The sequence below is a fragment of the Dermacentor albipictus genome, chromosome 6, assembly GCF_038994185.2.
Source record: "Dermacentor albipictus isolate Rhodes 1998 colony chromosome 6, USDA_Dalb.pri_finalv2, whole genome shotgun sequence".
Classification (NCBI taxonomy): Eukaryota; Metazoa; Arthropoda; class Arachnida; order Ixodida; family Ixodidae; genus Dermacentor; species Dermacentor albipictus.
Genome location: NC_091826.1, coordinates 123,998,855 through 124,011,513, shown reverse-complemented (window position 1 = coordinate 124,011,513; position 12,659 = coordinate 123,998,855). Strand labels below are relative to the sequence as shown.

The 12,659-nt window shown below is 42.4% G+C and overlaps 1 protein-coding gene and 1 long non-coding RNA gene across 3 annotated transcripts in view; both read right to left on the bottom strand.

Annotated features, from left to right (window-relative positions):
• The window catches only part of LOC135899468 (putative phospholipase B-like 2), a 93,217-nt gene that overhangs the window by 44,640 nt on the left and 35,918 nt on the right, over positions 1-12,659 (bottom strand). For both annotated transcript variants that reach the window (XM_065428740.1, XM_065428741.2), the window contains one exon: positions 8,566-8,657. In XM_065428740.1, coding sequence (XP_065284812.1) covers positions 8,566-8,657 — 92 coding nt within the window. The remainder of the gene's footprint in view (positions 1-8,565; positions 8,658-12,659) is intronic.
• On the bottom strand, positions 2,776-5,626 carry LOC135899418 (uncharacterized). Its single transcript, XR_010563612.2, has 3 exons — positions 5,315-5,626; positions 3,695-3,904; positions 2,776-2,873 (listed from the first exon to the last, which is right to left on the bottom strand). It is a non-coding gene; the product is annotated as an uncharacterized lncRNA (long non-coding RNA).

Sequence of the window (12,659 nt, the reverse complement as noted above, 5' to 3'; positions counted from 1 at the left end):
CATAGCACCGGATGAAGGACAGCGCTCAAATAATAATTATAATAATAATAATAATAATAATAATAATATTAATAATAATAATAATAATAATAATAGTAAGACATGCTTTATCGCAATATGGCGGGGCCTTCAATAAAACTGTATATACAGACAATTCTGCATGCATATATATATATATATATATATATATATATATATATATATATATATATATATATATATGCATATATATATATATATATATATATATATATATTGTCACGGCGCAACCAAGTGTGGCGCCAGTTCGAAGAAGGCGATTTGACGTATAGAGGTCGAATCGTTCTCGCCACCCATCTTACTTATGCACCGTTCTATATCTTGTAAACATTGTAAATACATGTTTATATGTGACTTCTGTCACGCAACAACATTGGTAAATGCCCCTACTGCAGGCCACCTCGACGTTTCGCGTACTTACGACCGCGTACGCCACCGCACAATGGCCAGGCCTGTGTACCACTCTGTGCACCACTACGTTACAGCCTGTGCGCTCTGTTAGCTCCACAAAAAGCCTGCTGTGCTGCCTGCTGGACGCCTTAAACCCATCGATGCGCCCTCGGAACCATTCTTTCGCGTTGGTCTCAATCTTCTCAGTTCTTTTCCGATGTCGACACCTGGCAATAAGTGGGTTGTTGTCGCGACTGCTAACGCGATCCGGTACGCAATCATGCCAGCTTTGTTCACAAGCTGTGCAATTAAGGTGGCATATTACCTTTTACATGACGTCATCTTCCATCACGGCGCACCCCGGCAACTCCTCACTGATCTCGGCTGCACCTTCTCGTCCCGAGTAGTTGAAGACCAACCTCGCTCCTGTTCTGCCGAGCACAACTTTTCCACCGCCAACCACCCACCGACAAACGGAGTGACGGAGCGGGAACGTTGACGTAAATGGTTTCTATGTACGGTTCTGTCGACCACAAAGACTGGGACAGCATGCTACCGTTCGGGACCTTCGCCTATAATTCCTCCCGTCACCAGACCGCTGGCTTTTAGACATTAGACATTATTTATTTCATCATAAATTTGTACATCAACATAAGCGAACAACTGTTGGGCCCAAAGCCAAGGCTAGTGTGGGCCCATGTGGTATACATGCGTATGTGCTACGGCGATCAGGACAGTGACGAACAAATGCGTATGAATTATACATAATTGTACAGGATGAGCAACAAGAGGTAAAAAATGGAAGCAATCATAGAAGTTTTGGGGCCGCTCTTAGAGAAGCAAATTTGACACATTCGAGCCTGAATTGTCCGTTTTAGAGCAGCAAATACATGTTTTGGATCAGCTTGGTAAACATCTGTTCGGCCACCACCCTTCTCTGCATTTTGACACAGTGCTTCCTTCCTCATGAGACTGAAATAATAAGAAGAATAAGAATGGCCTAGGGTGCGTTTGGCAGGCATTCTCAGATCACGAAGAGGAGGTTGCCATTAACCCTCAAGAGAAAAGTGTATAACAGCTATGTCTTACCACTACTCACGTACGGGGCAGAAACCTGGAGGTTTACGAAAAGGGTCCTACATAAATTGAAGACGATGCAACGAGCTACGGAAAGGGATAACGTTAAGGGATAAGAAATGAGCAGATTGGGTGAGGGAACAAGCGCGAGTTAATGCAACTTGGTTCAAATCAAGAAAAAGAAATGGGCATACGCAGGACATGTAATGAGGAGGGAAGATAACCCATGGTCATTAAGGGTTACGGACTGGATCCCAAGGGAAGCACATGACCGGGGTAGTTGGAGAAGTATGGGAGGGGCCTTTGCCCTGCAGTGGGCGTAACCAGGCTGATGATGACGATGATGATGTTAATGATGATGATGATGGTGGTGGTGATGATGATGATGACGACGACGATAATGATGACAATAATGATGACGATAATGATGATGACGACGACGATGATGATGATGATTCCTTGACGAACACTCCAACTGAATGTGCTCAAAACGTTTTTGCACGGGCTCGCACGGCACGCCTAATTGCCGGTTCCCGGCTTACCGAGTCTCAAACCGCGCAGAGGATGCGGTACGACAGCCGCCATCGGGACATTCGATTTTCTCGTGGCTCCGTTCACCTCCTATGGACACCATGTCTCCGTGTCGGCTCGTCCCTTACAAAAAATTTTAGTAACATTTTATAAACCGTCTTTAGACAAATGTTACTAGAACCTATCGACATTCTATAAAACGTCTTTAGACACCGTAACAACTTCCTAGTAACCTCCTGCCGACTATTGGCCACCGATATTGAATTGAAAGTATAGATATAAAATGTCGATAGAATTCTTACCGACTGCTTATTATCTTATGTCGTTAGAAAGTGTCAACTGTGAAGCGACTATTTATTGACCACCTTTATACATCCTAATTACTTGCTAGTAACATCCTGTCGACTATTCGCCACAGATAGTTGACAGGATATTACTAGATAGTCGTTAGGATGTATAAAGGTGGTTAATAAATAGTCGCTTCACAGTTTTTAGAAAGTACATAAAAATTCTATCCAGAGGTAATTACTTTTGCAATTACATATTGCAAAAGCAAGCTTTGATTATCTCTGAATAAAATTTTTATTTGCTTCCTAAAAACTGTGCAATAACTATTTATTAACCACCTTTATATATCCTAACAACTTGCTAGTAACATCCTGTCAACTATCTGTCTTTGGCGAATAGTGATTGCCAAGTGGCTAGGTGTGGCATGCAACAGAAGAAGACGGGTTTCCATTTGTGCTTGAACACATCCATTTAATATCCCCGGGCTAGTAAGGAGGACGAGTTCTCCAGCTGCCCTGGAAGTAGGCTGAAATGTTGCGTTGTGTAGTCTAGAAATGAGAAGAAAAAAGGCAATATATTAGTTTTGCTACAGTGACATGAGACAAGAAGTGCCATGAGAAGTGCACAAGAGACAAGCTTTCAATCCTGTGAGCTATAAACATCTCCACCTGTTTTGTGCGAAGTCCTAAAAATGCATGAAATGACTGAATTCGTGCATTAAAGCTGGGAGCGTGATGGATGTGCATAACACCAACAGATGCACGACACATAAACTCTATCGTACCAATTGTCATCTACAAACAAAAGCTGTAAATCAACTTCAGTTTAATGAACTTCGATATTCGTATTGTGACTAGTACATGGAAGTTTTATGTGTGAATTATCTTAGGAAAGGCAAGGTGTCAGTGATAACTATGCTGCAGCTTTGCTTGGGCACAGGTACATAGAAGAGTTGATTTTTATGTTGCACTTAAGAAACACGAAATGATACAAGCAACATGTAAGCAGTTCAACAGGCATTACGGACGTTCTACAGCAAGATTACAAAATGCCTTTGTTGTGCAGGCAGACATTGTCAAAGTGAGCTTGTTACTAAACATGTTAGCTTTCCACAAGAGAGGATATTATATTATCAGTGCATTCACATGACCAGGGCCTCTATCACAAAAATACACATGCCAACAGTAATGACAATTTTCTAGTTATGGTGGCAAAGCTTGCCTTATAATATGCTATTATAATCAGGTTAATAGCTATTTTAGCAGGAAAGAAAGGAGTATACCCTAAGATAGCATTGAAATTGCCATGAAAGGAGCTTTGTTGAAAACTGCACAAAGAATATTAAGATGCTTCTTTGTGACATACATACCTACTATGGTGTTGACCTTCTTGGAATCCAACGGATCCTTCTGTGGAAGGCATTTGACAGCCGCCCAAAGAAGGACCTCCCTTCAACGTCTTCTATTGAAAAAGGAGCTTTAAGGAGGCCCTCCGCGAAGTGAAAGCCTGAGTTGTTAGCATCCAGGCACAGCCTCTTCAGCAGGCCCTTTTCAAAGTATACACCGTCACCGATGTCTACCTGTGAAAGAATACAACAACCAAAGATTCATTTTATACGCATTTGATCAAGGAATGGTTAGGAAGTAGGGTAAGGTTTGCAAAAACGGAAGTCGCTGCTTCTTGTTGATTCGGTTTAAAGAACAAAGCAGCCTTACGTATACCATACATGCATTGTACTGAGCTGTGTACTTTTACGTAAGACTAGAAAGTATTGGGAACTTCAATGCGAAAGAAAGACATGCATCTGCCTAGAACTAAGCAAATGTGTGCCACCCCTTGACACAGAGTGAGATCTGGTGCTGTTTTAGTGATTAGCAGACATTGAAAGCTTCAAGCCTCATCGAGTATAGGGCCAAGCTGTGCTCGATTAGTGGCGCACAAGTGCTCGAGAACTATCAAACAAGATGCAATTGTCTTCAAATACAATTCTGACTTCCCCTTGCAGGCATGCACTTTTAAATTTACTGACTGCACTTGGGTGTAAAGATTTTGTCTGACAGAGTGAATAAACAATATACGCAAGCAGCATTTTCATAGTGAGCGTAGTCTTTAATAGGTACTGATACCTTCAATTTAGAAAGCGCTGTATATTGGGCCTCATCAAACTAATTTCACAAAAGGTTTGTCAAGGTAGAAGCATAGAACTTTAGTCATTAGAAGACAGGTGAAAGTAGTTAATTATTGCAATTATTACTGAAAATAAATTTCAGACAGCTCATCCCAATGAGAAATGGATGCAAGCAGTTTGTACATGCCACATAAGCATTTAGATATCAAAAATAGGGATTAGAGAAAACCTTCCCTTAGAGCTTCATTATTACAAGCAGCCATGCCCTCGAGAAGACATAACTTCTTTTTCTGTAGGCAGAAAGAGGCTCGAGTATTTTATTGACACATATATGTGCCCATGCATATATGTCATCTCTGTTGTAAACCTTTTTTTCATGTACATGCAAGGTGTGTTTATAACATCTCATTGTGCACAAAATTTGCGTAATAATTTAAAGACCGCGATTTTGTAGCGATGGTATTCCTTTGCGCTATTCGTTAGTAGGCTGACCGACGCCCCGGCCCGTGCTACGTACTGCAGCTGCCGGCCGTTAGCGGTGGGCGAGAAGAGTGATATAGAATCGAGGGGTAAGTATTGCTACAAAATCGCAGTCTTCAAATTATTACGCACTGCCGAACGAACACAAACTTTCAATGTGTTTTCATAATTGTGTGCCCATTCAGGCATAGCAAACAAGGCGGGTAGCAGAATGCAAGTACGCTGTAACATCAGAGGAAGCTTTCGCGAAATTGCTTGCTAAATGTGCACAGCAACATGGCTAACATACGATAGGAAAGCGCTTTGCTCTAGCTAGTTACACAACGCTCATTACGCAAATCATAAGCTTCAAGAATGCGCGCAAGCGCCAAACTTGCTTACCTTTCAAGACTTGGCAAACGCTCCTTCGTCTAACAGGTACAGAAGCACCGACGTTTCTCTGGCGCAAGCACTGTAGAACTGCCGATGAACTCCAGCTCCACAAAAGCACAACCTTCAACAGTCTTCCAAACACTACAATTCGAAGCCCCAGTACCAGACTTTTGACGAGAGCGCCGGCAGGCAGCTCGGCAGAACAAAGGCAGTTCGGACGGGAGCTGTACTAGGGCACTCACTGACGACACTGGTGGATCGCTCGAAACACACGGTGAACTAATGGCGTTACACGAGTCCGGAGGGTTTGGGATGGTCACTGCACACAGCAAGGAGCACGTTTTGTCTAGGCACTTCTAAAATTTACCTCAAATACCACCTTACTGCAGGGAGCACTAACGACAACCAACGTGGTGTGTCGACCAAACAAGTACTACAGTAGCGCCACTCTGCGGTTTTTTAGAAAAATGTATCTTAAAGGAAAAAATTGCGTGTTTTTTCCTAATAACATTTGATAGAGTCTTTTAATAAATTTATTTGGTCCAGAAGTGTGTACTTTGTACTTTGTGATACGAAGTTTAAGGAAATGTATATATAATAAAAACTAAGCGGATGTTGCCTTCAAGATTCGCAATTGCTTCAGGTGCATGCAGGTTGCAAAAGCATGGCCTTCGAGATCAGACTGTCACTCAAAGGAAGCCGTAGTAGGAGGCGGAGAGGCATTTAGGCCCCAATAATTGGGTTTACAGTGCCTAGGTAGGCTTCCTTATTTATAAAGTGTATACGGGGACTTCAGCCGAACCATGAGCGAGCTATACAGACGCACGCGGTACGATTCGGTGTCCGATCCGACGTGCGGCGCTGCATGTTACGGCATGAGCGGCGCGTAAGCTCCGCCCACATCCAACTCCCCAGCTTGAGTTGATATTCACGTCGAGAAACGCAATATAAACAACTCTGCACCACACTGCTTCGCTTTACGCGAAGGCTGTCGATAAAATTATGCCCCTGTGAGTGACAGAACACTTCACGACGGCGGGTTGTCCACTGACGGCTCCGCTAAAGCCAGCGATAGGGCCGGTAGGCATAGCTAGGCGGACGCTGCAGCCGACGGCGCTTGCGATCCAGTCCGAGCTCGTCGAAGAGTGCTTATTTTTGCCAAAACAATGAACACTGTACACTTAGGTCGGCCGTAATTAAATACAATTGGTTTACTCGACGCAGTCGTTGCGAAGGGCAAACGTGCAAGCGAAGCGAGCGGCCTCGCTCAGACGGTCGGTGTGTGATGTCTGCTCGCGAAATGCCCTCGCGTCGCGGCTCCCGATCTCACCAGTAGCTTAGCGCTAGTGTACAAGGCGCTGGTTTGCGTAACAGGCACACGTTCGAGATAATTTTACTGAACTGGTAACTATTTCATGTCAGAAACAAACTGCAGCAGGCAAGGAAAAAGAATAACTGCGAGAAACTGGAAAGCCAGCACCGCCTCCGTGGAGGGAACGTCAGAGAACGTCACATGCCAGCCGCGCTGCCAATGGCTGCGGCCAGACGACGGTGCAGTTGTCGGACACGTCGAACGATGAAAATCTGCCCGGTTTGTCGCACGCCGGACGTCCGATCCGGCGCTTCGGCACGGCAAAAGACCTCGATTCGGGCTGCAGTTTCGGCGCGTCAGACGCCGGATCGGACACCAAATCGGACCATGTGTCTCCCGCTTTAGTTGGCGAACACGAGCCGATCAGCGCGCCGTCTAGTGCGATGGTGCATGGCCTACGGGCTTCTTTGACACCTACTGAGCACAAATTCATGATCACCGCTCATATACACGCTTCCCATGGCACTAGCTGTCGTGTTTTCGAGAATACGTGCCCACATCTTGAATTGGTGAGACCATATTTTCTCTTAGCGTCCGGTATTAGAAGCATTTTTTTTCTATGAACATTCTACTATCATCTGTTACTAGGAAGTTGATTAAAAATTAGGAAAACAGTTACTGTGCAAAAAAAAAACATTTTTTTAAATGCAGCCAGTCTTTGCATATTCATTTATAGTTCAGATGCTGTTATATGTTCATTTTTCACTAAATCATTTTTAACAACTCTGTAGTAACCAGTGTTACTAGAAAGTTGATTGCAAATTGTGGAAAGTTACACCTGTCCATGAAACAACACTGTCTTGCACTAGCTATGTTCACTGAATAATTATAACCTTATTGAATAATATTCATGCATGTTTTGTAACTTGGGTTATGTACTTTAAGAACATAATTATTTTTATTACCTTCCTATTGAATCGTGTTTTTAAAAAGTTAAAATAGTGTGTCTTAACTTTCTAGTAACTTTCTTTTTACATACTGAAGTTAGAAAAGAAGTAACCAACTTTCTTTTTACAAACGTTACTAAAAAGTAAAAGTCAATAGGATGTTACTAAAGTTGATAGGATGTTGATAAAAGTTCTAAAGAAAGTAAGGAAGCATTTTTGTATGGGGTCTGAAAAGCTGCTGCCGCGCTACACAGGGTCTTGCACGATATTGCGTTAGCTTGGTGATGTGAACTGCGAGATCGCTGCGCTCGAATCGTGTGTCCCCACGGACGTTGTGCATGTGTCCTGGCTGAAGCCTTGGTTTGCCACGAGTTCACCTCCCTTATAATTAGCGTCGAGATGGCACCTTTACAGGTGGGGGTTATGTTACGACGCAACCAAAAGTGGCGCCAGTTAGAAGAAGATGATTTGATGTGTAGAAGTGGAATCGCTCTCCACAGCCATTTTGTTTATGCATCGTTCTCTCTCTTGTAAATATTGTAAATACATCTGTACCTGTGACCTGCAACGTAAGAATATATGTACACAAGGCGCCGCACTGACTTTGTGGTGGCATCACCAGAGAGCACAGCGTGTTAAGGGTACAGGCACGCGAGAAGAGCCAGGCTGCATACACGTGCCATACATGACGCGTTTCGGTGACGGTGGTGCTGCGGTGTGTGGTTTCCTCGCTTCAGTGCGAATCGCAATAATGGCGGCACCCATCGTGAGTTGCGTTCCACGGGAATATTTGGAACGTTTCAAGAGCACTTACGTCAAAAACAACATTGCGCGTTATGACGCGTCAAGAATGCTTAGATGTTAGCATGTGTTACGCTGTCCTTCAGACAGGTATATGAAACGTTACATTAAGTAACACGGACATACACGTAACCTGTTCACAGCCCCACGTCAGCTGCACAGCAGCGTGTGCGGTATCGAAGGACACCGTGTACTCTTACCAGACCGGCAGATGTCAGGTAGAAGTCGTCCAAGGAAACCAGGTTGCCGGCGTATGAGGACATGGTTATCGTGTGGCCGGGAATGATATCACCTGTAATATAAGTACAGCCTCAGTATACGCAAAATAAAACTCACTCCAGCGTTAGTAATCGTGCAACAAAATGTGAGACTACGGTAAGAAACAACGGTATTGCGCATTTGCCTCTGCATTGTCGAGTTTGCACTTGCGCTCAGCGATTTCGCAGGACCAATATTCTGGGCAGGAGCGAAAATAACGGGGTCAGATAGCTGATAGAATCTTTTGCACAGGCTCGAAAGGGAACGCATGCTTTAGCAAAACTTTTATTTCTTTCTTTAGCGGCGAGCAACAGTTCATGAGCGGTATGTTGCGGTGACGTAAACATCATGCTCATAGTTCAGCGGGTTTGCTGGTTTGTTGCTACATTGGGCATATGTAGTGAACTCCTTACATTGATGCCTGTGATGCAAAAGCTAACTAGTTGAAAACTTGTGCTTTTCCGTGTCTATACCATCTCCTCCTTGTCTGTCTTTGGTGCAACACCTTTTCTTATGCTATGTCTGTATATACAAACATTTTCAAAATTGCCGATACCTTCCCTGTATACTAGGTCTGCATTGACATTTGCATTTATTTATGAGGTTCACCATTTCTTCTGTCGTTTCTGCCACTATATGAACCCTCGTTGCAAGCGATAGGTTTCTTTGTGTAGTAAGCGCTGGTCCGCGTCTTTTGTGGTCCTTCAGTCTTGTTTCGCTCTGCACCGCCAATCTGCATCTACCATACACTCGAGACACGATATATCAATATTTGCAAAAGTACCGAAGCGAACAATCACTTTGCTGGAAACTATCTGAATACACAGCGTCTGTTAATGCATTGAGAATGTAGCCTAAATGCTGTCGGTAATTTTGTTACACTTTATATAGAAACTTCAGAAGCGTGATCGCGACTGTAAAACTCTATTATTTTTGGCCCCAGTTGTTTGTGAATTGGGGATCCTGTAAGTATATACGTGGCCACTTAACTTGGCAATTTTGAGACGTTTGCCACTGTCAAAACCGCCACAGCACCGCTGACACGATAACTCATGACACAGAAAATGTGACCATCTCCTACGTGAAACGGCACCGACAAAACGTTCGGGCTATCTTCTACTTTCAAGGTTTTATGCACAATACACCAAAAAGGCTCGATTGACTGCAAAAAATCTTGTCATAAGCAAGAATCAAAACCAAGTTTTCTTGAACGATCACAAGTTCAAGAAACAAAGCTTTATTTCCTGAGGCCTTGAAGCTCAAGAAAAACAAGCAGTGGCAATTTCTATGGACGAATACAAGGTGCCATAATTGGAAGAAAACATATTACCAGCGCTGTCTACCAGATAACAAAACAAGTCGACTTGCGCGTTATCCCGCAATACCAAGTTTTAACGCAAAAGAAATCAAACGCTAAAACGGGGCTAGAACTTCTAAAACCCTCTGAATTCAGTAACCAGCTGGCAAATTTATGTTACTTCTCATTATTGCATGTAAACATAAAGAGCAAGAACCACTACGTCGAATTTTTAGCCATTTTCACCACACTGAACCACACATTTCACTTCATTGCTTCGTTGAAAACTTGGTTACCCGAAAACGCGTGTAAACGTTACGCCGTACCTGGCAGTCATGTCGAGCTTGCGTGTCGGCCACCTTTAACGTTCCAGTATGACAAGTATTGAAACCATGTATGCTGGTGTAGTGAAGACGTGACATATAAAAATTAGAGGCGACATTGCATTTAGGTCCGCACGGCGCGATGTACTTATTTATCAACGTGGCGCATCTGATGAAGAATCCTAAAACTTTGTGCCTCACAAGAACAAACGCACATTACTAGGCGTGATCGCAGAACAAAAAGCAAATGAGTTTCTGCTAGAGCCGGAAAATTCCTCGAAAAAAATAATAACTTCACTACTGCGATCGTTTTCTTGGATGACCTCAATTAAACTTGACAGTAAATAAAGCGTGTTTTCCAACTGCAATTATACAGATATACTAAGCAGGTGCGTATTAAACAATTATTTACATCACCAATACGTTTTACCCAATAAAGACAGAGCACACTAGCTCACATAATCATAAGCACACCTGGCACAATGTTCTTAAATAGCACTTTATCATCTGATATTAAAGACCACCTTCCTGTTTTTGCATCAGTGCAATCCAGCAGTAATGCAAAGCCTTAACAGACCCATAGTTTATACAAATACTATATTGTATTTTATGCTTCAATGAAAAAAACTTGCACACAGTTTACTCAGCTGTGACCACCAACAATATATATGAACAATTCGGTTTTTGAAACTAAAGCAAAAGCCACACAGCGTTACTTTAGAATAAGTATAGGGCATATAAGAAAAGGCTGGAAAATTTAAGTCAAATTTCTAAGCAGAGTTGTTCGGGTCCAGCAAGCGCAGGGGGACGTCAGAGCAACATGGATATTTCTAAATACTGAACCAAACACCTGCATTGGCAACAGCATACGTGGTATCTCTGTGAATGGCGCAATAGCAAGTGACGCTTGTGTAATAGCTCAAACCTTAAATAGTTACTTCACAAGTCTCACTTCTATTGTGATCACAGCCGAGACAAATAACCAACAATTAGACTCAAAATTGAAAACTAGCAGCCCTAATTCTTCCTTTTTTCAGCCTACTGACCCACAAGAGGTCCCTAAGTAATGCCCTTCCAGAAAACACTTATTCCTCTTGTGTAGACACTTTTTATGCCGCCTTATCAAAGCATTGCCCTATTAGCATTTGTGACCACTTGTGACATAATAATGACATGATCTTTTCAGGAACACTTACAACGCACCTTAAGATTTCAAAGGCTGTTAAAAAAGTATTAAGACGAATATGTTCAATGAACGCCCGATGTGTATATTGTCTCCGTTCTCCGAAACTTTTTGACAAGGTGCAGTTACCTCCTTTAGACATGTTATCTGCAACACACAAAATTAATGCGAAAATTCAATTTTAGTCTATAAAAGCAAATCGACAGAGGCCACACTACTGAACTTCGCAGAAGAAAGAGACATTGAAAAAATAATAACTATGGGTGTTTTATTAGATAATTTTCTTAGAATTTTCACAACACAATACTAAGAAAACTTCAGGAATATTGTATTCGTGGCAAATTCTTAAGCCTCATTAGTGCATATTTGAGAAAACATCATCAGTAGGGGTCAACATTACGGCGTCTTCACGGCTCATAAACCACAGAGGAAAACCCCAAGCAGCCATGGCTGGCCCTTTCCTTTTTCTGAGATATATTAATGATGTACCCGGCTGTTTCCGAGAATATTGCATGTTATACGCTGACGACACCAATACTTCCTTAACATCCGAAAAGGCTACTTTTACAAATGAGTTGAAATTGTTCTGTGAAAACTATCCAACTGGTTTGAATCCAATTGCCTTCGAGCAAACATAAATAAAAGTAACTACATAACCTTCGCCGCGAAACACACCCAATTAAAGAACGCAAAATTTTCAAGCTTGAACAGTTGTCCTTCGCAAAGGGCTTATGAGACAAACTTTTTAGGAGTTTACCTTGACAGCCAACTGCAGTGGCATAAGTATATTTAGACAATATTGAAAAAGAAACAGCACCATCATTCACATCACCTGGTGTATATTTATCTAAAACTATGACATGCGACTGCCATGCAGATCACTTAGCAAGCTATCTAGAGCCATATGTGCTTTGTCGCCATCGTAATTATCTCCCGAGATTCATTAATATGTTTAATATAATACAATGTTCTTTTTTAGTACAATATTGAATTCACGTCTGCAAAAACACTTCAGCTGAAAACATGCATAAATTGACAGTATTGCAAAACTGGCAAACATTGTGCAACGCAACATATCTCTGCCACACAGCTCATTTTTTTTCGAACATTTGGGTTCTGAAGATTGAACGCTTATTCAGCTATAAGCTTTGGCGCTTATATAGTCTTGAAAAATTAAAAACGATGTCACCTTAACAAAACTGTCATGTTTACAGCAGCATATTCCCGTTTGGA